The 27,475-nt window shown below is 39.5% G+C and overlaps 1 protein-coding gene across 5 annotated transcripts in view; it reads right to left on the bottom strand.

Annotated features, from left to right (window-relative positions):
* Positions 1-27,475, bottom strand: part of htr2cl1 (5-hydroxytryptamine (serotonin) receptor 2C, G protein-coupled-like 1) — a 180,652-nt gene that overhangs the window by 30,967 nt on the left and 122,210 nt on the right. For 2 of the 5 annotated variants that reach the window (XM_008435326.2, XM_008435329.2), the window contains 2 exons: positions 17,441-17,610; positions 12,138-13,168 (listed from right to left, as the gene is read on the bottom strand). In XM_008435326.2, the coding sequence (XP_008433548.1) occupies positions 12,138-12,552 (415 nt within the window). In that variant the 5' untranslated portion in view covers positions 12,553-13,168; positions 17,441-17,610. Of the gene's footprint in view, positions 1-12,137; positions 13,169-17,440; positions 17,611-17,770; positions 17,897-27,475 lie in introns of all 5 variants that reach the window. The other 3 variants (XM_017310246.1, XM_008435328.2, XM_008435330.2) reach the window with 3 other exon arrangements.

Here is a 27,475-nt window from a genome sequence, read left to right on the forward strand (position 1 = left end):
TTCTATTGGGTGTAGAACAATAGGTGCCTGCCATGCAATGCATGGAGGCAGTACTGACTTGCTTCGCAAGTCAGTACTGCTCTCCGTATGCATTGCTATGGCATGCCCCTAATAATTAGTTTACTTGTGAAGGTGACTTGTTGAATTAGATTTTATCTAAGGATATCAGAGTAAGTAGTAGAGTTTTGATTGAGCCTAAAAAAATCCAGCCTGATCCAAGCTCATAGACAATGTACCCGAGCCAGATCCGACCCGACTAATTAAATTTATTTATTGTCCCAGGTTCAAAGTAAACCCAACATTTTAAACCACCATTTAAGTAACAGTGTAACTTCTCCCATTTTTAGCTTTCGTTTAGCATCTTCCAGCTCCATTTTTGTTGCTTGTTGCAACCGCAGGGTGAGTCAGGTGCAAATCATCTGGGATGTGTGACTGATAGGAGTGGAGCAGAGCGGAGCCAGCGCCCTTTCCAAATTTGACCTCGAAATAATTTTCAAAACAGTTCATCAAATCCTCACTTCTTCATCTACTTTTATTACTTAAAATCCAAATAAAATCCAATTACGTTTATAGTTGCAACATTAAAAACTTGAGAAAGAAACATAAAATAAGAAGGTGCTGGAAACATAAGCGTTGCATTCAGGTTCATCTTGGGAAACATTGTGTCACTGATCCATTTTACAGTTCTTCTAAGACAAAACTGAATAAACATTAAAGTAGAAGCCCAGAAATTGTTACGAGGATTCTACTTGAAAGTGTTGATAGTCACCTAGCATTTTTAAATGTTAGTTTGTTACCTTAATACAACAATAAACTCGGACAGCATCATTCACAGAGCACGCTTTTTAATGGCTCCTTCCCTGCGTCAGTCAAACTGAAACAAAATGACTAAATGTGCAACAATAAGCTGTACACTACCCTAACGGTTATGTATAATGTAGCTTATTTTTACCATCCGTGAGAAACAGGTTCATGAGTCTTGCACCTTTATGGAAAATGTGCAATACTCTTAACTGTACAATATTCTAACTGTGTAATAGTTGTAATAGTACTTTCCCTTCATTTTTTACCATTACTTGTATTTCAATAATCAATGCTTTACACAAGCAGAGAAGACACAGTTGGTTGCAGCATTTAGCTGTAATTTTGGAGGTTGGTTTTGTTTTATTTTTTGTAATGAATTAATTAACTCAGTGATTATAACTTAGGCACTAAAAGCTCCTAATGGCAATGTAATGATGTTTGAAATAATTTCTTTGCAATAATTGTCTCAGTTTTTAATGGGGTGTCATGTACCGGGCCGTGAGATTTCATCTGCGCTACGTCTCTTTTGTGAAAAGTCACATCCACCCCCTTGATAGCGCCTTCATAAATACTCAAAAGCAGTTTAAAGGCACTAAGGGGCTCACGACAATTAAGCACCCTAACATGGCAGTATGTTGTTGCAGCTTAAGGAAATATATGTACATATATATATGTACGTCACTTGAGGATTTATGAGGTAGCAGTTTGTAAATGTTTAACCTGATCTGTAGTTTCTAGTTTCTAGCATCTTTGATTGTACAAGTTTTTCATCCAGTGCATACATTATTATTTTACACACGATTAAGACTGTGCTATGATACCAGCAATGTTCCACAATGTGGTTGATCTGTGTGGGATTCTGGTGAAGCTCTCTAGGGGAAATTAAGAATCCAGTTGGCAAAGTCACAAGGCTATTTTCTTATGGCGGCAGTGTTTTAAGGTCTTGGGTGGAGTGTGATGTTAACCTTAAACCATTCACCCTCTTCATGTTGGCTAAGCAATATCAGGGTTAGAGATTCATCAGATTTTTAGTTTTTTTGGTCCTGGAAGTTGTTAGGTCCAAACCTTAGGAACGGGACATTGGAAAGCATTAAAAAAACAAGACTGGAACTTTCCACAATGCACATTGACAAGCCACAAAGATTCTGAGAGAATGTCCTCTGGACAGATGAGACAAAACTGGATGGTTTTGGCAAGGTTTATCAGTTCTATGTTGGAGGAGGTTTTGTTATGTTCTGGGGCTGCTTTGCTGCATCTAGTACAGGGTGCTTTGAATCTGTCCAAGGCGTAATGAAATCTCAAGACTGTGAAGGGTTTCTGGAGAAAAATGTGCGGCTTAGTGTTGGAAAAGCTTGGTCTTCCTTTGCTGATTGTGAGACTTCCTTCAGGATAATGACTCAAAAACATAGTTAGAAACACCCAAGAGTGGATAAGAGCAAATTTTGGATGATTCTGAACTGGCCTTCTACAAGATCTGATCTGAATCGTATTAAGCATCTATGGATGGAGCTGAAACACAACGTCTGGAGAAAACACCCTCCTTTAAACCAACTGGAGTAGTGTCTCCAGACGAAGTGGGCCAAACGACCTGTGGACAGGTGCAGAAATCTCACTGGTAGGTACGGAAATCATCTGGTTGCCTTTAAAGGTTGGGTAGCAAATCTTACATTACAGGTACCATAATTTTTTCCCAGACGTGTTTCATTAGTTTGATTTTCAAAGATTCTGTTGAACAACAATTCAAAAGGAATGTCTGAAATTTATTGGTTCATTCTCACTAAATACAAGAAACCCTCCCAACCCCGCTAAGGGACAAGGTTGTAAAGAAGATGGATGGATGGATGGCATTCTCACTAAATTTTAGTTTATTGTCACTTTTGCCAGTTTCAAGTGATCATTATGGGTTTATTGGTTCATTAACAGTGGCGAGTCGCAATTTAGTCCTTGTGTGTGCAGACACAGGACTTAAAGGACTTGTATTTGCATACCTTCACATTCCTGAGAAAGTGCACTTTAGATGTAGTGCTATCCAACTACTATCTTTCCTAAAGTGGCTCATTAAGATTTTGCTGATAATTGTGTTCCAATAACCAAAAATGGAAAAAATACTATTGAAATCTGAGGTGGGAAACGTTTCTTTCCCTCTTTTGACCTAAGTATCAAACAGGACTTGTTCCTGCTATTCCAAAGCTCTTTAACATGTTTCTTTTAAATGTGCTTTTATCCCTTCTCTTTTTGTTTTTTATTAGTTCTCTTTTGGTTTTCTTCTCCAAACCTGTTCTTCTCAAATAACGATCTCGGCACAGAACACGTGCCAAGGTCTTTCTTTCCCTCTTCGCTAACGCTAATGGTATCCATAATGCTTTTTGCATTGAGATTTATGACTGTGATCTCCTTCAACTTGCTCTTTGCTTGGAGCCAAACAGAAAAAATAATAAGATTTTTATTTTAAAGTTTGAGAGTTTCTAAATAATCTCATGCTTTGCTCTTTACAGATGGCTGTGGATGTGAAGTGTTTACTCAGATATCATTTCAGGTTCAAACTGCAAGATATATAAAAATATGTTTTTTTTAATGTTTGTTAAAATAATCATTATGTCGTGACAATACAAGATAGATAATCTGTGAAGAAGTCGAGCTCCTCTGTCTTCTCCCAGTGCTCCCAGTGCCCCCAGTGCCAACTGCAGAAATACACCACTCAGTCAGAATCAACCAATCAGAGCAAGGAGGAGGATCTTAGCTCTGTCAATCACTCTGGCGCCCGACCTCCCTCACTTGCTCTTTGCTACACTACAGCTGGTTCACTACAACATAGCCTACCATAATAGCCAATGCAGCGTACAGAAGGTTGATTGACGGTGCTAAGACCCTCCTCCTGGCCCTGATTGGTTGTTTTGGATCAGAAGCGCAGCATTTTACAGACGACAAAAGTAGCACTGGGAGGACATGCAGGAGTTTGATCTTTTCACAGATTATCTGTCTCATATTATACTGTCTCGACATGATGACAGTTTTAACAAATATGGAAATAAATAAAATAAAAATTTGTTAAAGTGCAGTTTTAATGATATGTGGGGCTGCTGCACTATGAGGCATTATTTATCACATTGGCCAATTATAAGAAGGTATGGGGTTAAAACCTCAGCCAGGTTCAATGCTGAGTGGAGTTTACCTGTTACCTACTGGTGCGTGGAAGGATGTTGTCTGGATATTTTGGCTTACGCCCGCAGTCCAAGGACACACATATTAGGTTAATTAAAGATTCTAGATTTCCCTTCAGCATAGTAGTCTTGTGATTGCTGGGGAACACAGTGACATTTACCCCGTCTCCTGCCCGTTAACTGCTGGAAATGGGCAACAGCCTGTGTGCAAGCCCGCAACAATAATTCAGTTTAGTGAGTAGATGGATGGATATTATCATTGTTTTTGGCATCACAGTTTGTGGGTCGAATCCAAAATGCACCCACAGCAGTTCTGTTGTGTTTTTGCCCCTTCGACTAGTTCATGAGGTTGAAAATTAATACAGGTCTACTGCTTAAAATCAGCGACTGACGTTGCTGTATTGACACTGGTTATATTAGAGAAATGCAATGCAACAAAAATGTTAAAGAAAATCAATCAATTACAGCTAATTATTCACCACGACAAAAAGACAAAGAAAATGGTGACAATTTGTGACTTTTATACAGAAGGAAACAGTTGTAAGGATTGTATAAAACCGGTGAGGTCACCTCTGATGAAAATAATCCGGCCTGTCATTTTGTCATTCGTCTTCTTATTCAAGGATGGTTAACCTTTCCTGCGTAAGAATGAACATACATCACACGGGACAAATCTAATATTCACAATTTGATTAAAGGGTTCTGAACTACAAGGTGTCTCCTGTGAAGGTAAATAAGACGGAATAGGGTGCTGTCCCTACAGGTTTTGTTCAGGGAGAAAATGGCAGAGAGACACCAAGTGCTTTTAGCAACCTCAATTTTTTTTAAACTATTGTATATTTTTAGCTTAATGTTTGTCCTGTTCCCTGAATTTCGGGGTAGGTCTCTACTGACTTTGCATATCTAGAGACAGACATTTTTTTATATTTTCATCTGTGAAATAGCTCAAACCAGGTCAGACTGGATGAAAAGCATTCATAAACAAAATCCCAAGTTTTACCAAAACTTAATCTGATTCAAACACTAAACCATTCGTTTGTAGCTCAGGTTGCACGTTAGCAGTCGATGTCCTGGTGGAGTTTAAGTGTTTTTACATGAGGCCACAAAAAAAAGGATGAAACAAAAACAGGACATATTTAATTGTGTAACATATTAAGGATATTAAGTGAGCAAAAGAGCCACTTGCAGACCCCTTAAAATAACAAATGAAAACTGTGATCCCACCAGGATTTGGCTGAAGCTAAAAGTGCAACACCTTCCCTTTTAATTCATTGCTAGAGTAAAACTGATAGTAAAGAAATTTTTTCCAATATAAAACATCAGGCAAAAATTATTCAAGAAAAAAAATAAAAATCACAAATCCCAGATATATATATATATATAAAAAAGACAGAGTTAGCAAAAATCATATGCATCTGTGGAGAAGTTGAATTGTGTCAGTATACTTGTTAAATGATCAATTCTACCTAATGTCATATCTCCCATTTGCAGTTGCCTCTTACTTTCTTCTTGAAAAAAAAAATAGCTATGAACAGTTGGCAGCATCCTCCACTAATGTTTTTCTTTTCTTTGACCTGGCTTTTCCAGCACCATCTGGTCTTTTCCCATCCATCTTTTACTCACTCGTCAGCAGCTTTGCCTACTTCTCTACTTCGCCTGACATTTGATAGATATGCGCTGCTGGCGTGGACTCAACCCACTGTGAGCTTTTCAGGGGTCAAACGGTAGCTCTCAAACAGTTGGTGCTGTCTCTTAAAGGGATCGAATGAGAGAAAATAGCACTGTTAAGCCACATATTTTACTGTTATTATTGTTCTCCGACGCCAACCGGACTGTCAGTGAAGCGGCCCACTGGGAATTGTCCCGACTCTCCCAGTTACAGTAACTTGTAATTGGAGTTTGGATTCTTCAAGGTTTGGGTGATGGATGATTGTTTGCTCCGTAAGACGTTCAAAGATATTATTTCACAATCTAGCGCTGCTTTAAACTGTGCAGCTATTTTCTTCGTGTTCCTTGCTATTGAGTGGACTCTGATTGCACTGGATTTTATTTGGGCTTATTGAGGTAAAGTGGCTTTGTAAATGACTAGATTATTAGTAAAAATAAAATTAAATAAAACCATGTAACATGTTCTTTTGACTTCACAATCGTGCACGTCTTTATGTTTGCCACACCAACTTCAAATACATTTACATGGAAGTGTTTGCTTCTGACATGGAGAAGTGTGGAAGGATTCACTGGATTTGAATACTTTTATAAGGCCCTATAAATGATCTACAGTCACAGAAAAAATGCATTAGTATGTCTAACTGATAAATCTTACTTGTTTGGACTCCCTGCAGCAAGATAAGCATCCAGTGATAAACTGGAATGCACCATGAAGGTCACTCAAATTGTTTTTGTTTGCTTTTTCTTTCCACCATGTTGCCTCAACTAAATCTAATATTTTATCTTCTTTGTGCCTTATTTTACTTATTGTTTTCTACAATGGGCTTGCTGGTCTCTCTTTCTGGTCCGAAAACAATCATTGTGCGTTAAGGAATGACAGAGTTTTATTTGTGAGTTCATTTGAGCTTCAGGTGAGATATGACTAATCTTTTGTTGGTAAATACTGTCAGAGCACCTTGTTTGTTCAAATGTCATTCTGTCATTTACCCTCTTGGCAAATTTGTTGATTAATCGTAGTTTAGACATGGGGCTGCAACAGCTTATGTTCCAAGTACAAGAGGTTAAATTGCAATATGGTGAATATGGTGAATCTTCGTCTATTTGTAGTGAGGGATTTGTGGACATTCGGGAAGCTGCGATAAAAAGTCTGAATGCTGCTTGACGTTATTTACTGCCTTTTAGGAACATCAGGCATTTTACTTCTGACTGATTGGTTGTACCGCCAAAAGTGGCAATAACAACGGCTACAGCTATTAGCTTCTGGGGTAATGAAAAGACGATTTCCATTGCGCATATTAATAAAAATGTAGGTATATTTTATGTCCGACTCACGCAGTGACTGAGCAGGTCAAACCTGAGGAGTCTGTGTGGTTCAGACTTGACTTACGGACCAACGGCAGAACTTTTAAATTCTCTGACACACGAGGAAGATGTGCGGGGATTTTGGAACCAGTGTGATATGATCAGTTTCCTTGGTGTTGGTTTGGACTCAGGTTGCAGCATTTTAGATTTATTTTCAGAAAACAAGTTGATGTATCAACTGCAAAGAAAAGCATGTACCAGTGTTCACTGTATCCCATTCTGACAGGAAACATTTATGATCTTTGGATCCCATTGAATCTTGAAAGCGCCATTACCGATTCTTGTATTTTTGAGACCGAGAACACAAAGTTCTAACCTAACCTGCATTAAACTAGAGAAAATTCACACCTATTACTCTCTTGACTTTATGTGCAAACTGAGTCATGCGTCGACACGAAGATAAAAAATGTTTGTCGTCACAACACGTACGGTAAGAGGCGATAGAAATCTTGTTCATACTCTGTGAAGTCCTTCTATACATGAGAGATAAAATAAAAAGGACTGCATTACCATCTGCAATGTGCTTTATTGTGATTGCTATCATTATAATCATTATTGCTACCACAGTCAGAACAATTCACTGTCAGTTAAATGATGTCAGAGACGTGTGTGTGTGTGCATGTGGGGGTGTGCGTGTGTGTGTGTGTGTGAGGAGTGTGTGAATGTCGGCTCTATCTTTCAGCCAGCCTCATTGATCAACGCAGTCAACTAGCAGTCTGATGGATAACACTCCAAGTATAGATCTGAGCTCCATTCAAGTGTGTGTGAGAGTTTGGTGCGGGCGTCTCTGCAAAGACCAACAGCTCTTTTCGTGATATGCGTAGAAATGAATCGAGAGCGGGACTGATTACCCGTCTCTGTCTGTAATGGAATCCGTTTGTGGAGCAGAAAGACAGACCTGTCAGTGTTTGTGTTATGGATTTTTGTTGTTTGTTGTTGTTGTTGTCGCCCCCCCCCCCCCACCACCACCACCGTGTGTTTGTTTGTGTGAAACACTGATTACCACTGTGAGCAATCAGTAGCTGCAGTTTGAACCGACAAAACAAACCCAGTGTGAGGGAGCTGGGGTGTCTGTTGACCATACGCGGCCCATTAAGCAGCAATCAACCCTCGCTGACCTGCTTAGTATTCCTGAGGGATGCCCAACAGCCAAGGAGCGATGGCTGGATATTGAAGTTTGGACAAATTGTGTTCTGGATACAAAAGAGCTGGAGGGCAAACTGAAGAGAAATGCAAAGGTGAGAATGCTTATTTGTGTGGATCTACATTATAGTGGCTTTTAATGACTGACCTGTTTCAGACCTGTTTCAAATGGCAAATTTAAAAAAACTGCTAAGGACAGCGTTGTAGTTTAGAGTTTAAATTGGGGCTAGCAAAAATCAGAGCCGATGCGACTAATTAACTTTAATTATACACTCAAACCCATAGTAAACCCAACATATTATTTTAATCAAGATTTTACTGCTTTCTTTTTTAAGCAACCATTTAAGAGAGCCATGTAACTTTTTAAACTTTGGTTTAACGTCTTCCAGCTCCATTTTGTCACTTATTGTAACCTTAGAGTGAGTCAGGTGCAAATCTTCTGGGATGTGTGATTGATAGGAGTGGAGCCGCATGTGCATACCTACATTATTTCCTCAACAGGTTAAATATCTACTCCTCTATTTACACTATAACAAGTAGATTAACAAAACTTTACATCATGCATTCTCACTTGGTTTTCTTTGTGCTTTGTATATTTTAGGTTTATTAAGAGCGCCACATAAGCTTGAGCCAAACCTGACAATCAACCAAAAAATATTTCTGGTTCGGATTCTAGGTTAGGTTTGGGCCATAAATCTAAATTCTAGATCTGTTATCTGTGAGCATCCACCTTGTTAAAAAATAACACTTTATAGATCTGATTACTGTACGAAACTTAAAATGTTAGAAAGTTACACGTTTTCACATTTCATCCCAGCCTGAGGTGTTTGTTCATGGAGTTTGAATGTTCTCTCTGTGTGTGTGTGGGTTCTCTCTGGGTGCTCCGGCTTCCTCTCATGGTTCAAAAACATGACTGGAAGGTCAATTGGTCTCTCTAAATTCCACCTGGGTGTTGGTGTGTGTGTGTGTGCGTGTGTGTGTGTACTGTTTGTCCCGTGTGCCTTTATGGTAGCCTGGGTGAACTGCCAGCGGTGTACTCCGCCTCTCGCCTGGTGACTGCTGGAGATAGCGACCCTGCTGCTGGATTGTAATCAGGTTGCAAGATGAGATTAAAAAGGCCAAAAAAAATGGAGGTACACAGTCAAACACACTATTCAGCTTGTTAGAATATCAGTTTGAGCTCCTGAGAGCGAACCGTTCTATAACAAATGTTTGCAGCAGCAGCCTTCATGGCGAGGTGCCGGATTTTACACCAGCGGCTGTGGAAGAGATTACTTTGGAAAGGTGACAAAATGGAATATTTTTTGCCTGAGCAGTCTCTATCCTCAAAGATTTGCTCATTGGTTCGAATTTTCTCCTTTCTAACTCTGTAAAAATAATAATAAAAAAAAAAATGACATGATGAGTAAAAATGTGGCTTTCACCATAGTCTACATTGTTGTCTCACTGAGTGGAATAAAAATCACTCCACGGTACGTCAAGTGATCATAACGACAGCTGTTAGCCAACCACAGCCAGAACAGAAAAATAAAGAAGCTGTTTTCTCTGAAAAACACACATTAAATGATCAAGTCAGCAAATTAAGTCTGTTGTTCCAGTGATCAATAGCAGAAAATAACAAGATTATGTAACTTTGTCCAAATTGTGTGAAGTTGAAATTTAAAAAGGAAAGTTTTTTTTTAAACTATTTACGAAATTACATGTATTTTGGAAACATTTCTACCCAAAAGTGACAATTTAAAAGGCAACACTTTGAATTGCTCTAGTCTTCCTTTAAACAACATAAACTCCACTAGTACGTCCAAATAATATGTAACTTAATCTCCAGCTACAATACAGATTTTTATTGTTCTAAAAAAAATTTTTAATTTTTTTTTTAAAAACAATTTCCATCTACACTATGGGATTCCGGTCAAATACATTGTAATACATATTTGTATTATCCATACCGCGCTGACGTAAATACAATTTTTGAAAAATACAATAAATTATTTGAAGGGATGTGACTCAAAACTGACTCAAAAGTGATAACTCAGACACTAGAATTCATAAAATGAAGACATATTAATAAGTACATAAATATATGTTGGAGTAGTAGTAGTAGTAGTAGTCTGAAGGAACTGAGTGGGAAGGGATATTTATGAGGAGCAACCTCGGCTTGAAAACTGCAGCTCAGAGGAGGAGCTTTGTGCTTGAAGGCGGAGCTTGGTCCCACTAAGCGTTTTGCATAGTGGAACAGTTGAGATCAAAGGATTTCTGAAACATGCATGAAAGAATCAAATTCACTCTCTAGGTATGTTTTGATGAGGGAATAACATCATACCGTGATGTAAATACATTTTACATAATACTGCCCCTTTAATAGATACACTGACAGATCCAGTTGCCTTCATTGATCTGAAAGTACCAAACTGAGCATTACAGAAGGTCTCAGTCTATTTGCTGACATGATATTAGCCACAGCCACCATACAGACACATAAAAGTAAGTAACTCAGAAGGCAGTGATGTCAGCAATAACAACGATTACCATCTAGCCGAAAGCTGCAAAAGGTTGACATGTGTTTGTATACGGCACTGAAAAAAGGTTTCCTCAAGTTATCAGCTCAGGGATCACTGCTGTGATGGGGACATTTAAGGGCACGCTTCCTGGAGGTGTTAGACTGGAGACCTGGCTGAGGTTGCAGAGGCAAAGAAATCCACTCTGTTCTTAACATCAGAAAAAAAACACAACACTAAAATACTATTACACTAAAAAGGGGGTGTTCATGCATAATGCTGGCCCAGACACCGTGAGCAGGAACACAAGCGGATGACTGGGATGATATCGCAATTATCAAGCTGGCGTTCTCTGAAAGTCAAGTCGCTCGCTAAATAACAGTGTGCCGCATCTCATGCAAGCAATAGTCATTGAAATAATTACACGGGAAAAATATTTTGAAGTGATCACAGCACACATGTCGCAGTGTGCTGGCAAGCAGCTGGTGAGTGGGTGTGTGCTCCAGCGTTGTGGTAGAAATCCGCTGCGAAGATCATTTAAATATTGGCTCAGAGTGATAGGCACGAATCCGTCTTCATTAAAATAGGTCTCCGCAAAGAAAGAAGTCTTTTTGAGAAGGATGAGATCATCCGTTTTCTTTCCCAACTGAGGTCTCGACATGTGAAGTACGTTTGATCGTGGCGTAATTAGAATTATCTGGATCTATGTTCCTATTTGATAAAGCAATTTCTATGTCTTCATATCGACTGAAACGGATTTGCATACTAAAAAACATCAGGTCATACATACTGGTACTAAATGTTAGTATTAATTCAATAATACACAACATTTTTTATAAGACACAAGTCTAAAAATGTGTGTCTATACATTTAGTTTTATGTGTTCACACCAGTGGACCTTGATATGGAGAATATACTATGGAGGATGCACCTGATGGTTAAGCTAAGGGCAACCCGGACCAAATCAAAGTCTTACGATACTTAAATTACTCTAATCTAACTAACAACACAGTGTGAACTATTATCTTGTTTGCATTGAGTTTTTTTAAACAGAAGTCCATGAATATTTAATCAGAAAATAGAGGTGTACTGTGTTTACATCTGGAACTTTTGTGCATGCCCTCCATAGGTGCAGTAGAACTCCTTTAACAAGATGAAACCCGGAAATGTAAGAATTACTGAAAAACCGTAGAAGAACACCTCAATACTACACTTAGATTTTGTACAACATATGAATAAATGATGTAAAGAAGCTGCTCAATGAAGTTTTGAATCATATGCCAAGTTCATCAATGTGACTAGAGCTGGGGTGGCCAAAGAGATGCTTTAACCTTTCTTTACCATCAGTGTAAAAAAAAACCCTTACAATACATGAACAAACAATGCTAAGGTTGGTGGGGGCGCAAGTAAAGCCTGGTGGCCCGCCAGGCTTATAATACACTGGGGGAAACCCTGGTGTATTTAAATATATGGTCTCAACTGCAGTGAAGTTATTACTCACCGTAGAGGATGTTGATGAGGGAAATGGGCATGACCAGGATGCCTACGAGCATGTCCGCCACAGCCAGCGACCTCAGAAAGAAGTTGGTGGCGTTTTGCAACTTCTTCTCCAGGGACACCGCCAGAATCACCAGGATGTTGCCCCCGACCGTCAGTGCGATGATTACCAGGATCAGCAGCGCCGGCCAGTTCTTCTCTTTGATCACAGACTTGGTGACCGACTCCTGGGTGGTCGAATTGTCCAAACCCAAACCCAGACTCATGGCTGCCGCACTCGCGCCTCCTCCCATTCCCCACGCCAGGGTTTGATTGAAGTCCAGTGGGTTGTTGCTCGGCCAACCTATCTGACTCCCAACCTCCAGGGAGGAGGTGGTTGTGCCAAACCCACCGAGGAGAGCCCTTGCTGGGCCACCCATTCCTCACAAGAGTAGTCACTGTTTCAAAGACTGAAAGGTGTTGGAATCCTTTTGCTTGCTAGCAACGCACAAAGCGTTGAGTTGGGTTTTCAAACATGAGCTTAATTATGGGTCGGCACAACATCCGAGGGAAGGAGAAACTTGACGGACAGGAAAATAGAGGGAGAAGTTTGGGAGGGATTAGATTTTCTATCATACTATATCGGAGGGGAAACAAAAGTGTTGCTTGTTGCAAACAGTTTCAAGTTGTTGTTTGAGGTTTAAACCTCCCATTTCCTGCCAAGATACCACTGGCAAAGGGACCTCAACTTAGACGGCGAGTCATGCTGTCCCAAGTTGTTTATTGGTATTGAGCCACATCTCCCGCCTACTAGAACACAGACCTTAAGTGTTTCTAATTGCGAGCTGGAAATTGGATCACTCATACCCATGGCTGGCTGCCCACAGCCTTCTGCACCCACCCAATCAGAGGTGGTTTGTTTGCCAAAAGGTACAGCTCTTTGAATCTCTTGCTTTCAGCTGTAAACCTCACTTCTCAAGGTGTTTTTTTGTTGTTGTTTTTTTTCCCAAGTGGGTTTCCACCATCTGTCAGATCAGCGTTGATGATCAGTCTGAGCTGCAGAGAAAACAGAATGGGAAGAAGAAGTTTGATTATTGCATCTGTCCAAACCTTATCTTGCTTCCCTCCCGCACCAAAATTGTTGGTTTGCTCTTCAATTCTCTCGTTTCTTTCTAGCTACCTCTGCATTTTCATCTCCTTAATCACCTCGCTGCACCTTTGATGCATCCATCAACCCTCCCACTCAGTACTCATCTTCTCCTTCCTGTCATCATCCTTGCAGGGAGTCTTCCCGAACCTCGCTAATTTATCACATTGTCCTCGTTCACGACAAAAGCCTTCAGAACGTGCACGGATGTGTAGAACAGAAAGGAGACTAAATCAGGAAGAATCTTGGATACACCCTGTCATTGACATCTGTGTTCAAGTGCAACCTGTCCTCTAAATTTACCTTTACCCCCTCAGTAAGCTCTGTGATTTAGCACCTCGCAAACCTCTTCAAGAACAGGTCGAGGAGTCTGCGAGGAGGGTGTGTGGGAGTTGTGTGTGTGCGCGCAGACGTCTTTGCCTACAACAGGAAGACGACACTTGACAGACTGTGGAAATGGGTGAGATGTGTTTTACTACGCGTGGGCACCAAAAGTGAATGGCTGACTGTGATTTCTTGAGTTTTCGTGCGCCTCAGAGTGTGTGTGTTTAAGAGCCAACACGTTTACAGATGGACCTGAGCCCTAAGCTGAGATCACTGCAGTGGGCAGGGGGTGTACGAAACTGCAAGATTAAGACGCCAAGCGTGACCATATGGTATTCAGTCGCTAACATACACAAAGAGACAGAATTCCCGCTTTGCCTACTTCACCACAGGGGTGTTTGTAAACTGCTCAGTGTGTGCAAGTGTTTTCATTTGCCTCTATTTTGTTTGTGTAAATGGCTGCGGGAACAAATTAACCGTCTCAGCATAAATGTGTCAAAAAAATAAAAATATTTTGGATTATTAATGCCTGTGAGGGCGAACACGTTGTGTAAACCTAGGGGGTTATTATTTATTACAAGTCATGAAAAAGCTCACAGCTTGCTTCCTCTGATGTCGTTTCCGGAAAGTTGCACAAGTCGATTAATATCTCTGTACACTAGAAGACACATTACGCTGTTTTTTCTCTCTCACTGTTTGACATTAAATCAGACTAAACTTTTCCTGTTTTACAGTTAAGCCATAAATTATTCATATCACTGTCAGATTCGAGTACAAGCATTTTTGGGATATCCTACACCCAAGAGTCCTGATCTGAGGCTGATAGAGAATCTGCAGAGGGTGCTAAAGATTTCAAAACACCTCATTTTAGCACAACGACTTTTTGCCCTGTTTCCATTAAGCAAACGTATTTTCGCCATTTCAATTTGCGCAAATTCTATGGTTAATGGAAATGCAGGTGCTGCCAAATACTCCAAAAACACAAACGACTAAGTTGGGACAACATTGTAAAATATCAGGATTCTGTCTTGACTTATAAAATATTTTTTAATGGTTATGCTCCACCAACATTACATTTTATTCAAATGAGCACCAGTGAGCGGACAAGGACAGGATCTAGAGTTGATGGTTCAATGTGTTTCTTATTCCACAATGTTATTTTGTGGGGGTTTTTTTATTCCTGTATTTATTATTTTTCTTTAACATCAAACTGATAAAAAGGAACCAGGGATGGAAATCAGCATCCAAACTATAATCTCGTGCATTTACGTGTAAATGTTGATTAATATTGTTCCATTTTTAAAAATGAACTTGAACTTAAAATTACAAAAATGTGGAACACGGGTAATACATCTTTTAAATCTAAAAATGCTACCTTGTACCGCACACTTTATACTGTAAAAAAAAGAGGGAAAATGAGATATCAGGATGCGACTTTTATGTCACTTCTTTCAGATTAATTATCTTACTTGTACGTACAGTGAGGGAAAAACAAGGCAACATAAAGCTAGTTGCTAGCTAATTTACTTAATGAGGCTGCTGTATATCTAATAAAAATGACACATTATGACGAATTGGGGATTTGAAGAGCGGAGGATTCGTAGGAAATCCAGTTGCGACACAGAGTGACAATTTCTAAGGACAACAAAGGATTAGCTGTGCAAGCCATGTTGTAATACAAAGTTTATCACTTCTCCCATGAACAGTGCGTAACAGACAGGCTGCTTCCTATCTTTCCCTGTGAGCAAAAACATCAGCATTGTTCACAGGAAGCTAAACAGCACTGCAGGCAAACCATTTTACTGGTCTGATAAAGCAGCAACACATCACAGCGAAGTCGAACCGAGCAGCACGAGGAAGAGGACCGGGAAAGTAAAAAGAAAGGATTCCAAGTCACACAACACGCAACCAATCACTTCACTCCACTGGATAGTAAGTTGTTATTCAACCAGTGCTTATCCTTTTCCTTTTAATCATTTAGCTTTAGCCTTAAACCTGGCATGAACACAGACAGTTCATTAGCTTACAACCAAAGATTATACGCAGCCTGCAGAGAGAATAATTGTGCGCCTCGGCTAACCACTTGCGTCCTCTGTAGATCGTAATTGGTGTTGTGACAGCACAACACATGCTAGCCGACTTCCCGGAGAGAAACCACGCAGATCCAGCTGGAGAATCATAAAGGAATTGTGCCTCCGAAGCCATGGAAAGGCGCAGATGTCACCGCTGTCACCTCGCACTTCGCCACTGGGACAAATTGGTGCTGCACTAATCTGCTCTGTGAGATAAAGAAGTGGAGGGTGGCAAAGTGAGACAAGTTTGAACGGATTAGAGTTTTACTGCTTTCTTAATGTTATTTTTGATCAATTGTATCAAATTCCAAGACAAAATGTTGTTTTTTAATAGATTTTTATGGTAGGGTAGAAAATTTTATCTTTTTAGCCATTTCTCAAAAAACATTTTAACGTTTTTAAAATAATGAAAGTCCAAAACCAACAAAACGCGACCCGCAGTTAAATGTTGACGATTAGTTTTGTCTGTAGAATGAGATTCTAACACTTGAATGGTTAGTGAACAAATGAAATCAATACGAAAATAGCCAAACCTCAACTGAAGGTTGGTGAACTCTAATGATGTTGCCTCAGGAACGCAGGCAAAGAGGCAAACATGACTGACAAACAGCTTTCTGTAACAAAGACAGCGAGGAAGCATCCTTTTTTGTTTAATTGATTGATGTAAGAGTCTCTGACAAAATTCAACTACGGATTTCACACTGTTGAAACTGTTAAATATCGACTGTTGACCAGTCGATATTTAGTAATCACAGCCATTATCGCCTAAAGTTTTACCTCAAGGTGAAACTACAGTCTGTGGCCCTTTAAGGCGAAGACTGAAGTGACAATCAGCCACTGAAAAACTTCAGAAATATTCAGAAGGACAGGAATAGACATCTTTGTCATTTAAATTAATTTAATTTAATAAAACATTTATCTTTATCTGTTTATGTGCATTTTCATCCGGTCTCATGTATAATTCATTCGGTTGCATGCGATGTCTATGTTCACACTGCCAGGCTTAATGCCCAATTCAGATTTATTTGTGAAATACTTATTGTGTGTTGACCGTGGTTTTTCACATTTCCAAATATGTGCGACTTGTACATGATATTCACCGCAGCGCACTGACCCCTGTGTTTTTACGAGGTTTTTCTTTGTGTGGTTTCGGGAACTGATGGTCTGATGGGACAACCCCCCCAGCTTCCCCAGCTGACATTTGTTGGGCTCTCCTTGAGAATTGCGCTAAGGGAGTGTTGGGCAAAATTATTTTTGTAGCTCCAATCTGTGCAATTCTGTGGCCAATAGAAACGCAGCTCATAACCGTTCCTCGTAGGCTGTTGATTTTCTTCAGACTGGCAGATGATGTGCTGTTTTGTGTTTTTTTAGATGTTTTCGCCTACTTCCTGTTGACAGGTTTGAGTTCAGTGTTTTGTTGATTCTGTTGGTCTGACAGTAGCCTTTTTTCACAGCATTGCATATGGTGTTGATTTAACGAGTCGTTAAAGTAACAGATTGTTGTCTGTATTGTCAGAGGAAAAATCCTAAGTGATGGATGGTACTGCAGACAAAAAAATCCTCCATGGAACAATCAAGTAAACGGCAAGTTGAATGAGTTGGCTTTAAATCTAAGACAACAATTAGATGCTCAAGGTGTTAAAAAAAAAACAAAGTAATTTGCTAAATTGGTCATAACTTTCTAGCTGACAACTCATAAATCAACGAGACAGAAAAAGAGAGAAAGTGAAGATGAACAGATTTAGAGAGGAGTGGTCTCTTCCTATCTGGAATCTGGTCACTCACTTCTTCTCTCCCGCTGATCGATGTGCTGGGCCTTTTCCGCTCATTTCTGTTACCGGCAGAAGTGACTCTTGGCGACGCAGCGTCCCTGGCTTGCTCCCTCACCTGATGTATTAATCCCCATGTCATCTGTCACTCCACACATCTGCGGCGAAGATGTGTGCTTTCTGCGCCTGCAGAAGAGGAGGAGGAAGGAAGGAGGGAGGGAGGGAGAGAAAAAAAAAACAAAGAGAGGCTGACTTTGATGTTCCGCTGTGAAACACTTCAGATCAAACCTGAGGTAAATGTGACTGAAAACCTCCTGGAACTACAATGACTCCTACACAAACCCACACACACAAGCAAGAGCAGCAGCATCACTACGGATCGTTTCTCCTCACTACTTTCATCCAACAGGATCACAGCCTCACAGCGTACGGTTAGATTAGACGATTCTGAAGTTTCAACAGCATCCAAACCCTGAGGATATGAGCGAGAGTAAGAGCAAGGCATGATTTTTTTTTTGTTGACAAATTTACCTTAGGAAAAAAAAAAGCTTGAATTTTGCTAACTTTTGTAGAGATTGATTTTAGTGTGTTTTGCAAGCTGGAGTTTGAAACTTGAGCGCTGACTTCTGCGTATTTTTTTTTCCAGAACTCGTCCAGAGCAATTTCAAGGTAATTATGCATGTGTCGTTTTCAAAGACGCCACCTGGACGTTTTCTAGCTAACAACCTGAGGGGGAAACATTATCAAGGAAGTTCATGAGACATGCTGACGTTTCAAGTTTTAGTTTTTTTGAATGGCAGTCTGTGAGAAGCAGATGGTTGCTTCTCTCCAAAAAAATTTACATTTCTGAAATAACGTGGTAGGAATGGACAGCTTTTAGCTTCACCTTCAACATATTAAAAAGAAGCATCTTTTAAAGTGAAAAAAACCCCTAACATGTTAAACAAACTCTGCTTTAGGGGAATAGCAGTAAGAAATGCATTATTAATGGGAGTTTTTCATTCTTAGAAAAATAGCTGCATTTTTGTAAAAATAGCTGCATTCCCCGAATCATCAAAATGTGCATCTTTTTCAGTCATTTCTCACACAGAAATGCAGACTTGCTTAAACATACGTCCAACTGTAGTAGGACTTAGTTGGCTGGATTAATAACTAGCTTTACTTCCGTGAACTGTAAAATTGCACAAATTGAAGTTGTGAGAATAAATCTGCTTAACGGAAACACACCGATTCTGATCAAGCGAGTGCCAGGATGTTGTGGGTTTTTCAGTGGTATTGAAACACTTTTTTTCTCATCACACGAGTCACATTACCAACAGCCGGATGTTACTACTGGCGAAAACGCCAAAGAAGACGACAGGAAGTAACATGAGGTCGACGGTTCGCTTTTGTTTTATTTTGGACAATGTGCAGTTGGCTTCATCGGAGCTCTCAAGCATCACAACGGTTTATAAAACGTGTCATTTGAAGGTGTTGAATTCACAGCTCTGAGGTAAAATCACAGTCTACAAATTCCCCAAGATGCCGCATACGTCGCAACTATAAGAGGTTCGTCATTCCAACGCCCGAATAAGACGCCGATGTCTCCTTTGATGGTTGATATCGCCATGGCTTAATTATGAACATATCTCGTAACTGTTTATAATATATTTGTAGCCCTAATCATGGAAATGAATAGAAATCACAACTTGAAATATAGAACTCTGTCTGCAATGAATCTATATACTTTGCTTTTTGAATCTAATTAGATAAATACATAAACTAATTAAATAAATAAATATTCAATTATACTCTAATTTACAGTGAATGGTCCAAAACATAGTACAGAAGTTCAATAAAAATACAGTAAAAAGAAAAACAAACAGAAAAATTAAGGTAAAGTGAGACGTAGGGCGAGGAAGTTAAAGCCAGCAGAGAGAAAGACGAGCAGCGTGCCGCAGCGCTAATGTGAAACCACATCATTCACAGTCTCCGTCTGTGTGTGCATTGGTGTGTTTGTGATTTGTGTCACAGACGATGAGGAGTGAACTCATGATATGAAGATGCTGCTGTCAACTGCTGTGCTACTGCAAAAACAAAACGGGAGGTTCACAGAGAAAAACCCACCCAAAAAAACAGAGAACACAACGCACGTATTCAACGAAAGACAGATTTACATTTCCTTGTTTGCAAGAGGCAAGAGCTGAACAGTCACAACCGGACGCTGAACTGTTTGTACCGTTCAGCATCCGCTCCTGTTCGAATCTGGACAGGAGCGCAAGCGATTGGAGCGCGCTCACTCGAGGACACGACGGAGGGTAGAACACAGCGTTCCCTAAATTAGTTGAGAGGCTCCGATTACACGTAGTGTGCACTCAGCTGCATACAAAAGCCAGAACACGGAGAGACAGACAAGCTTTTTGGTGCCACACGCAGTAAGAGAGATAAAAGAGAAAAGAGGGAGCGGATAAAACTCAAGATGCAAAGGACACAAATGATAGAAGATGACAAAGCCAGAGACACTCAGATAATTGGAAGACAGGGAATGACTGCGACACGGGTAAAAGAAGGCAGAGCAGCTGAAGAATGTTAATGGCTCACCATGACATGGTGGATTATAGTTTCATTCTGGGAGAGGAAACAAATGGGAAGTGAAGTTAGATGGAAAGTAAAGATAGTAGGAGTCAACAATGGGTGGGTGAGAGGGAGCAGAACAGAGCCTGAGCAAACAAGAATAAATAACGCAAGATGTACAGGTGGAAGAAACATGTGAGGCTGGAAACACGGAGTACAGAAATGAAAGAGCAAAACACCCAAATAACTGATGCGATTAACCATAAAATTGAGCAAATTGAAATTACTAAAATAAATAGGCTTAAAAAACATTTTTTGACAAGTTGTTGCACCAGGAAACACTTTTTTGCATCACACAAGTCAACAACTGAATGCTAATACTGGCGAAAATAACAAAGACAACAGGAAGTAGTAAGAAAATTATAATTTGTTTCCTTGTTTTGCTCCCTTGTGTTAGTTTCCTTCCCCCAGTTTCTCCTGCCTCAGCTGTTTTGCCTCTAATTAGTTCCCAACATTCATTATCACCTGCTTTCGATCTAACCCCTAAGATGGTCGCAAAACTTTAAAATTGTTTTCCAAAAATGCCTTCCATCAGATCTGACTGAACTGTTCTACAACTAAAAAAGGGAAAGTTGATAGAGACATACCCTAAAAAACTGTAGCTGCAAGGAGAGGCATCTGAATCTTGATCTGTGGCTCAATTTTTCAGTTTTTCTCATTTGTGAAAAACTTGAAAATCGTGTTCCAACTTGTCTGGTCAGGTTTCTCAATCTGCTTCCTAGACATGTTTCCAAACATGCTAGAAGATGACGAGAGCATCTCTGATGTCACAGTCGGCATGTGGATGCTGGAGAGATGGATGAGCTTAAGAGAAGCAGCAGCAGGTACGTAGGCGGGCAGCAGTCGCAGCGGCAGTGAAGATGCACCAAGTGAGGCAGCTTAAATGGACCGACCAGATTGGAAGGGTGTGTTTGTGATGTTCTGCTGAGTGGGAAGCAGGAGCACAGTTTGAGTAACTACCTGAATTAGCTTCTATGAATAGCTTCATTATGAGGATAGATTTAGGACTGTTTGGAGTCATTTTCACCTGAAAACTCAACATTATCTGAAATATCTAGGATTTTTGTTGTACCATAAAAGTTTAAGACTTGTTCCGGTCAGATTTAGCCTGGCTATGGCCTTTCTGCACAATTCTGTTCAATTCGAATCTCATTTCACCGCTCAGTCTCGGATTCCTCCCATTGACTTGGATTCTTCTGGTAGAATTTCAGCCAATCAGCCAACAGGAGGAGAAGTTGTGAATGATGATGTATATTTTCTGAGTTGTTTTAGCATGGTGTTCCTCCTGTAGTTTTAATAATGGTTGCAGAGGAAGGGAATGAAGATGTTCAGTCCATGTCGGCCATGCCTCCAAGTTGTCACCTTCCTAAAATAATGGCCCAAGTTATTTTTTTGCCAAAATAATCTGCTTTCATTTTAGTTTACTTTGTAGTCCCTACTTAAAGCTTGTCATCCAGTCTATTGGTTCTTTGGTAAATCTGTTCATCCTTACAAAGTTTATATGGAGCGCACACAAATCAACACCTCAAGGTCAAAATGAGGTTTTATGTTGCATTGACAGCTGTGTCTTTGCTTCACTTACCCGGGGGTCCTCTATGTCTTACTGGTTGGTCCCTTACAGCCTTACTTAACAACACTATGTAAGCTAACATTTACTACGATGTCTCTGAGGCACAGAGTTCAGAAGTTATATTTTGTAAAACTACATTTTATCCCATTAAAGGTAAAATAATCAAAATAAAAACTTTAAAAACTCAGATTAATTCTTCATATTTTATTTATTGATTTTCCATCTAAGTTTGGCCATGTAGATACGTTTTTGGAGAATAACAGGAAGCATAATACAAATGCAAAAAAACCTGAACTTGTAAATCATGTAAAACGAGCTCTACGAAGTAACGGCCCAAACACAATAGGACCCAACATCCCTCTGCAGTTTATTTATCTTCAATTATTGGTTTTAAGTTCAAGCTATCTTGGACTTAAAACCAAGTACAGGTGGAAGAAACATGTGGATTGTATTCTTTACTCCACATCCAGGAGGAAAATTAATAAGGAGGAGAAGAAGGAATGGGAAGTCCGAAGGAAGGAATTGGAAAATGTCACTCAAGAGTCAATAATGGAGGTAATGAAAATGGAGCATTTCTCACTGGTAGCAGCACGATGTAGAGAGAAAAAAAAAGCTGAGAAAGAGAGAAAGAAAGTGCAACAAGGATGTATTATCACTCAACCACACATTACACCCACACCTCAACGGGAGAAATTCATTATTTCCTGAAAGTCTTCTCGCCTATTAATCAGAGGCAGACTCCACCCTGCTTTTATCGGAAAGTTTCCGTCAGTAGAGTGAATGAAGCGCACTGTGAGGAGGCACAGGGAGAATGTGAATCACGGAGCCGAGGCAGAACGTTTGTTTCAGGAGTTCTCAAAGGTTTACCGACATTTTATTTGAAGTAGTTTAATGTATTCCTAAAAGTGTCATAGGATCAGACAAATTAATCACACAACTTTATGAAAACTGCAGGAAAAAAACAAATATATTTTTTAACATTTTAGCAAGTAAACACTTTGGGAATGTACTGCAATGTCTGACAAGTGGAAGCCTAATTACAGAACAATGCATAGATACAAATACCCCATATTTTTCATATTTTGCTACATTACAACTCCAAACTTAAATGTGTTTTTAAATTAATTTTATATTAGCGTTCGCACTGGAAAAAACACAAATTTCTGGATAGTTTTTAGTGCAACATCTTCGTACACTAAAACAAACTTATAATAAAGTAGCCAACAAGAAATAGGAACTTGTTTTAAGTCAAAAATGACTGAATATTAATTTCTTTTTTATTTTAAAGTAGTAGTTCCAGTGATAGATTTTGTCACCTGTAACAAAACATTAAAAAAATCTGCCATGGAACTAGGAATTAAAATATATATATATTTAAGAACTATTGGCTAAAAACAAGCTCCTATTTCTTGCTGGCAAGTAACTTTTAAGTTAGTTTTGCCTTATTCGGTCATATTAAGCTAATTTACACTGGAAACTAGACCAAAAACACATAGTGAGATTTTGTGATTTTGCAGTGGTGCATTGTTTTATCTGAAAAGTCTCTGCGGTTCCGAATGAACAATAAACTTTTCTCCAATCAACATCTGAAAATACCAGCAGTTCCCAGGCATCGGTCTCGCGTAAACGTAGCCTAAGACACTGCGATAACGCTGAGGTAATGAGTAAAAGGTAATATGGGAGCTCAGAAATAAGATATCCATTGAGAGGAGCGAGGAAATCCTGCCAGGTATCATCTTTGAAAAAGAAAAAAGAAAAGTATGTGAGCAAAATCCCACCTGGTGGAAAAAGGTACAGCTGGGGGACAGCTGTGACATTCAGCTTATGATGCTGCCGTTCTCTGGGGAGCAGAGCAGCTGTAATTGATGTTATCGGTGTTAGTGGAGCTGCACGGAGCCTGAAAGCCACTGATGTACAGGTGGCGCAAACCTGATGTGACAGGATGGTCAAACGTACAAGTAGAAAAAGGATGAGGAGCTTTCTTTGAAACATAAAGTTGTACAATGACAGTTATTTTATTTTTTTAGTCTGGGCAATGTAACTCATCACCCAGGGTGCCATTGTTTCAAAAAGTGGCAAAGACACTAAAGGAAAAACAAAAAAATCAATCGTATTAGCTAGTTCTTGAGTACATTTTTTGCTGATTATTTGATTGTGAAGTCAATTGAGAATCCCCTACAATGCCGATCATTTACCAACTAGTTCATTAACTCAAAATACGGCCACACAAAATACAGAAGTTTAAAAAAAAACCTACTTAGGTTCCTTTAAAGTCAGAGATTATTGATACTCTTAAAATCAGGCATTATAATTCATTTTCATTCTTTTTCTGTTACCTAAAAAAACGCAGCGGTCCTCGGAGTGCACCCTCATCCATATTTCAGAAATGTCCCCGCCACCACAAACCTGATTAAATGGAATAAATTGCCTCAGTATCTCCATTTCAGTTAGAAACAATTTGCTCCCCGCAGTCGTTTTCACCGTTTAAGGTTCAACATGGAGGAAGATTAAATCAGAGTGAATCAAACCATCTCTGTAATCCTCAAAATGTTCAGGATTTCATTGGAATAAAGGACCGGAGCTGCCAAGGGAGCCCAGACGTCAAAGTGTCACTGTGTAAAATGAAAGAGTCTCTCCGGTGAGTTGAATTCACACCACAACACGTACAGTATGTGAAAATAGAAAAGGGGGAAAAAAAGGGAAGAAACTGAGAACAAATGTGAGATTGAAGGTAGAATATGCCATCTAGTATGTGTGTGTCCACTTGGCGATTCCCTTTTCTGCCAGTTGTTAAGACGTTAAGAGGAAACACTGAGTTATTTATTACATCAGACCCACAAATGTGGCAGATAATGGGCATTGCGAAAGTAGCTGTGTTTCAATTACAAATGTGACCAAAACTGTGTCAGTATTCTAAACCGTGGTTTAGAAATGTAGTTATAGGAATTTTAAGAATGTTGTTCTAGAAAGGCATTTGTGAGATCAAACTCTGCTATCGACAGAAGTGGCATTTCTCGCTACTGTGTCATGAAGGTTTTCTGTCAGGCTGAAGTCGAGGCTCAGCAGGTCAGTCAAGTTCTTACACATCACGTTTGCCCACAGATAATCTTGTTGGGAAAGAGGAGGGCCAGAAACTTTGGAGCATATAAAAGTCCAAATGGCCTTCGCTTGCCAAAGTATTACTAGTTCCTTTTGCTGGAATTGAGGAGCCAAGCCCACATTGAGGAAAAAAACACCCTTCTCAAAACAAGTAAAAAAATATGGAAAACGAGACGTTTTTCCTGAGCTGTAAATGAGCAGATGCACAGATCTGTCAGATGTTTGCTAATTACTGGTGGCTAGTCTGAAGGAGCTGAGCGAGGCGTCTCGGGGAGTGGCTGCTCTGTGAAATGGAAGCTCAGAAGAGGAGTCCGTCCTTAAAGTCAGCACTTGTCCGTGATTTTGCACAGCTGGATGGTTGCCACGGGAGATTAAAGTATTTCTCAAACATGCATGTCAGAATCCAGGAAACACTCCAGGTAAGTTTCAGATGAGGGACTAACAATGTAACATGATGTAAAGCTCAAAAAACTACATTTTACATAACGCTGCCCCTTTAAGCTCCTTTTGCCCGTGAAGTTGCTTTATCATTTTTTTACTACCTTACTGTGCCTTTTTCCTGCATTTGGATTCTTTCAACCAGAATCTATTAACACTCTGCATTTTAAGACAGTACAAGGACTCGCAATGAATTTCCAAAATTTACGATAAACACTTGTTCATAAAAACCCATTCCTACTAAAAAAAAAAAAAAAAAAACCTTGACAGCAATAGTTAATCTCTAACTACCGTGGTTTTCCGTTTAGGAAAATAAAAATATGTGGAGGGTTTTGTGGACACCAGATGGGGTCCAGTTGTGGCGTGGGTTCTGACTCCGTGTATGTGAGTGAGCGCTCAAGACGGGCTGTTAATACACCAGGGAACAATAATCAGACCAACTGGACAGATGTCCCAGATGGGTTTTTAATGCCCGCATTACACTGCCAGTAGTGTGTCATTGGCTGTTCTGTCAGCTCATCTAATCACAGGCCAAATTACTCTCCCTGTTTTGTGTGGATTTTGTGATCCTCTGGTCATTTGGTAAGTTTAAAAAAGTAGAAAATAAACCATATTATTTTTTTCTGATCTTATAAATCTGAATATTTCTTACAAATTGTCAATTTAGTTCCAGCCTCTGGCACTGAAACCACTCTCAGCTGATGTTATTATACTTCTCTCAGAGTGTTTTACACAGACTTTGTTGTACATTTGTGATCAGTTGATTTGACTGTGAGGCATGTTGTAATCCACTGGCAGAACAGCCTCTAACTCAATTAAATAAACATAGGCTGTTGATTAAACCTTGCAGGAATTTGAAACTTTCTAATCATATAAGGATGAGGCTCGGAAGAGCCAAATGGAAAAAATTTGCATTTCCGTTTGAAAGCAAACCACACTGAATTTAATTTCACAGTGGATGAGTTTGGGGAAAATGTGTTTATCTGACACCCAGAATTTTATACATGTATACTACTTCTTTTTTTTTTATGCAAAAGATAATAAAATTATGTTAAAGTAAATATCAGTCTTGACATTTTTTATTCTTTACATATTAACAAAAAGCATGTGGAAAGTTATTTATTATGTTTGCATAGTAAATGCAAACATATCAGTCAACATAATGGAGATACCCCAAATGCTACTGACCGCATTTATGCTAACCTTAGCATTTGAGCGAAATTTTAGCTTACACAATATTGTTTCCATACTGAATGGATTAAGTCAGTATCAGTCAACACGGTAGTGATACTGTACATCCTACAGACAGCATTTAAGCTAACATTAGCATGCTGGCTCATTTTAGCTCATACAATGTTTGCATACTAAGTGGGATAAGTCAATGTTAGTCAACATATCCGCATGCTAACATTTTAGCTAACCTTAACAGTGTTGCTAATTTTCAGCATCAGAACCCCTGATTCTGGTTCGATTACACACTTTGGCAATACCCTTCTAAATTTCTTCAGAAATGTTCTAATTGGGGCTTGCAATAGCAATGAATAAGAGAGCAGTGCACTGCCTTGTGAATCTGATGGTGATTTACACTGTGCTACGCTGTCAGCACAATTACCGTGGCAAGCTTCCTTGATGACATACTAAAACTCAGACAAAATGGACATGGCAAACAGACAGATGTCTGCATGTGTCTTCATATTTAACGTTAAGCATAAATAGCCGATTACCATGCCATAGATACAGTTCCACTGTCTGCCATGTCTAATTTACAGGGGTCCACATCCATCCCTTTTCAAGTATTCTTGCTCACGAAATGCTGGATTGTATTAAAAGATTGTCACATAGCCGCCTGGCTCCTCTAGATATGTGTACGTCTGTGGTGTGTTTCTGTACACTTGAGGACTGATTGAAATAATTTTAGGATGTGGTAAAAACCCGATCTTTTCAGTTTGGTTGCACACATGGGAGCTTGGGGTTCAAACAATTTGTCCAACAATCCCCCCCTCCACCCCACACCTACGCCACACAAAAACCTTTTCTTGGTCCTAAAAATAAAACCACTGTGAATGTGCAGCTTTGCTTGTATCATCTGCCAGTGCTATTAGTGAGAAAACCTGTATGCTCGCAAACAAGTTGCAAGGTTAACATCTTTTTTATGCTAATTCTGCCACAGATACTTGTCTGGTAAAAAAAAAAAAACAGAGGGGTTTTTTGCTTTTATGAGTTCATGGAATTCTGTGAGAGTTTAGAGTCAATGATTTATTACGCATTTACATTGTTTTCAGCTTTCGTGTAGAATACAAATAAGGGGTGGGGGTGGTTTGCATATCACTT

Source organism: Poecilia reticulata, linkage group LG18, assembly GCF_000633615.1.
Source record: "Poecilia reticulata strain Guanapo linkage group LG18, Guppy_female_1.0+MT, whole genome shotgun sequence".
In the NCBI taxonomy this organism is placed as follows: Eukaryota; Metazoa; Chordata; class Actinopteri; order Cyprinodontiformes; family Poeciliidae; genus Poecilia; species Poecilia reticulata.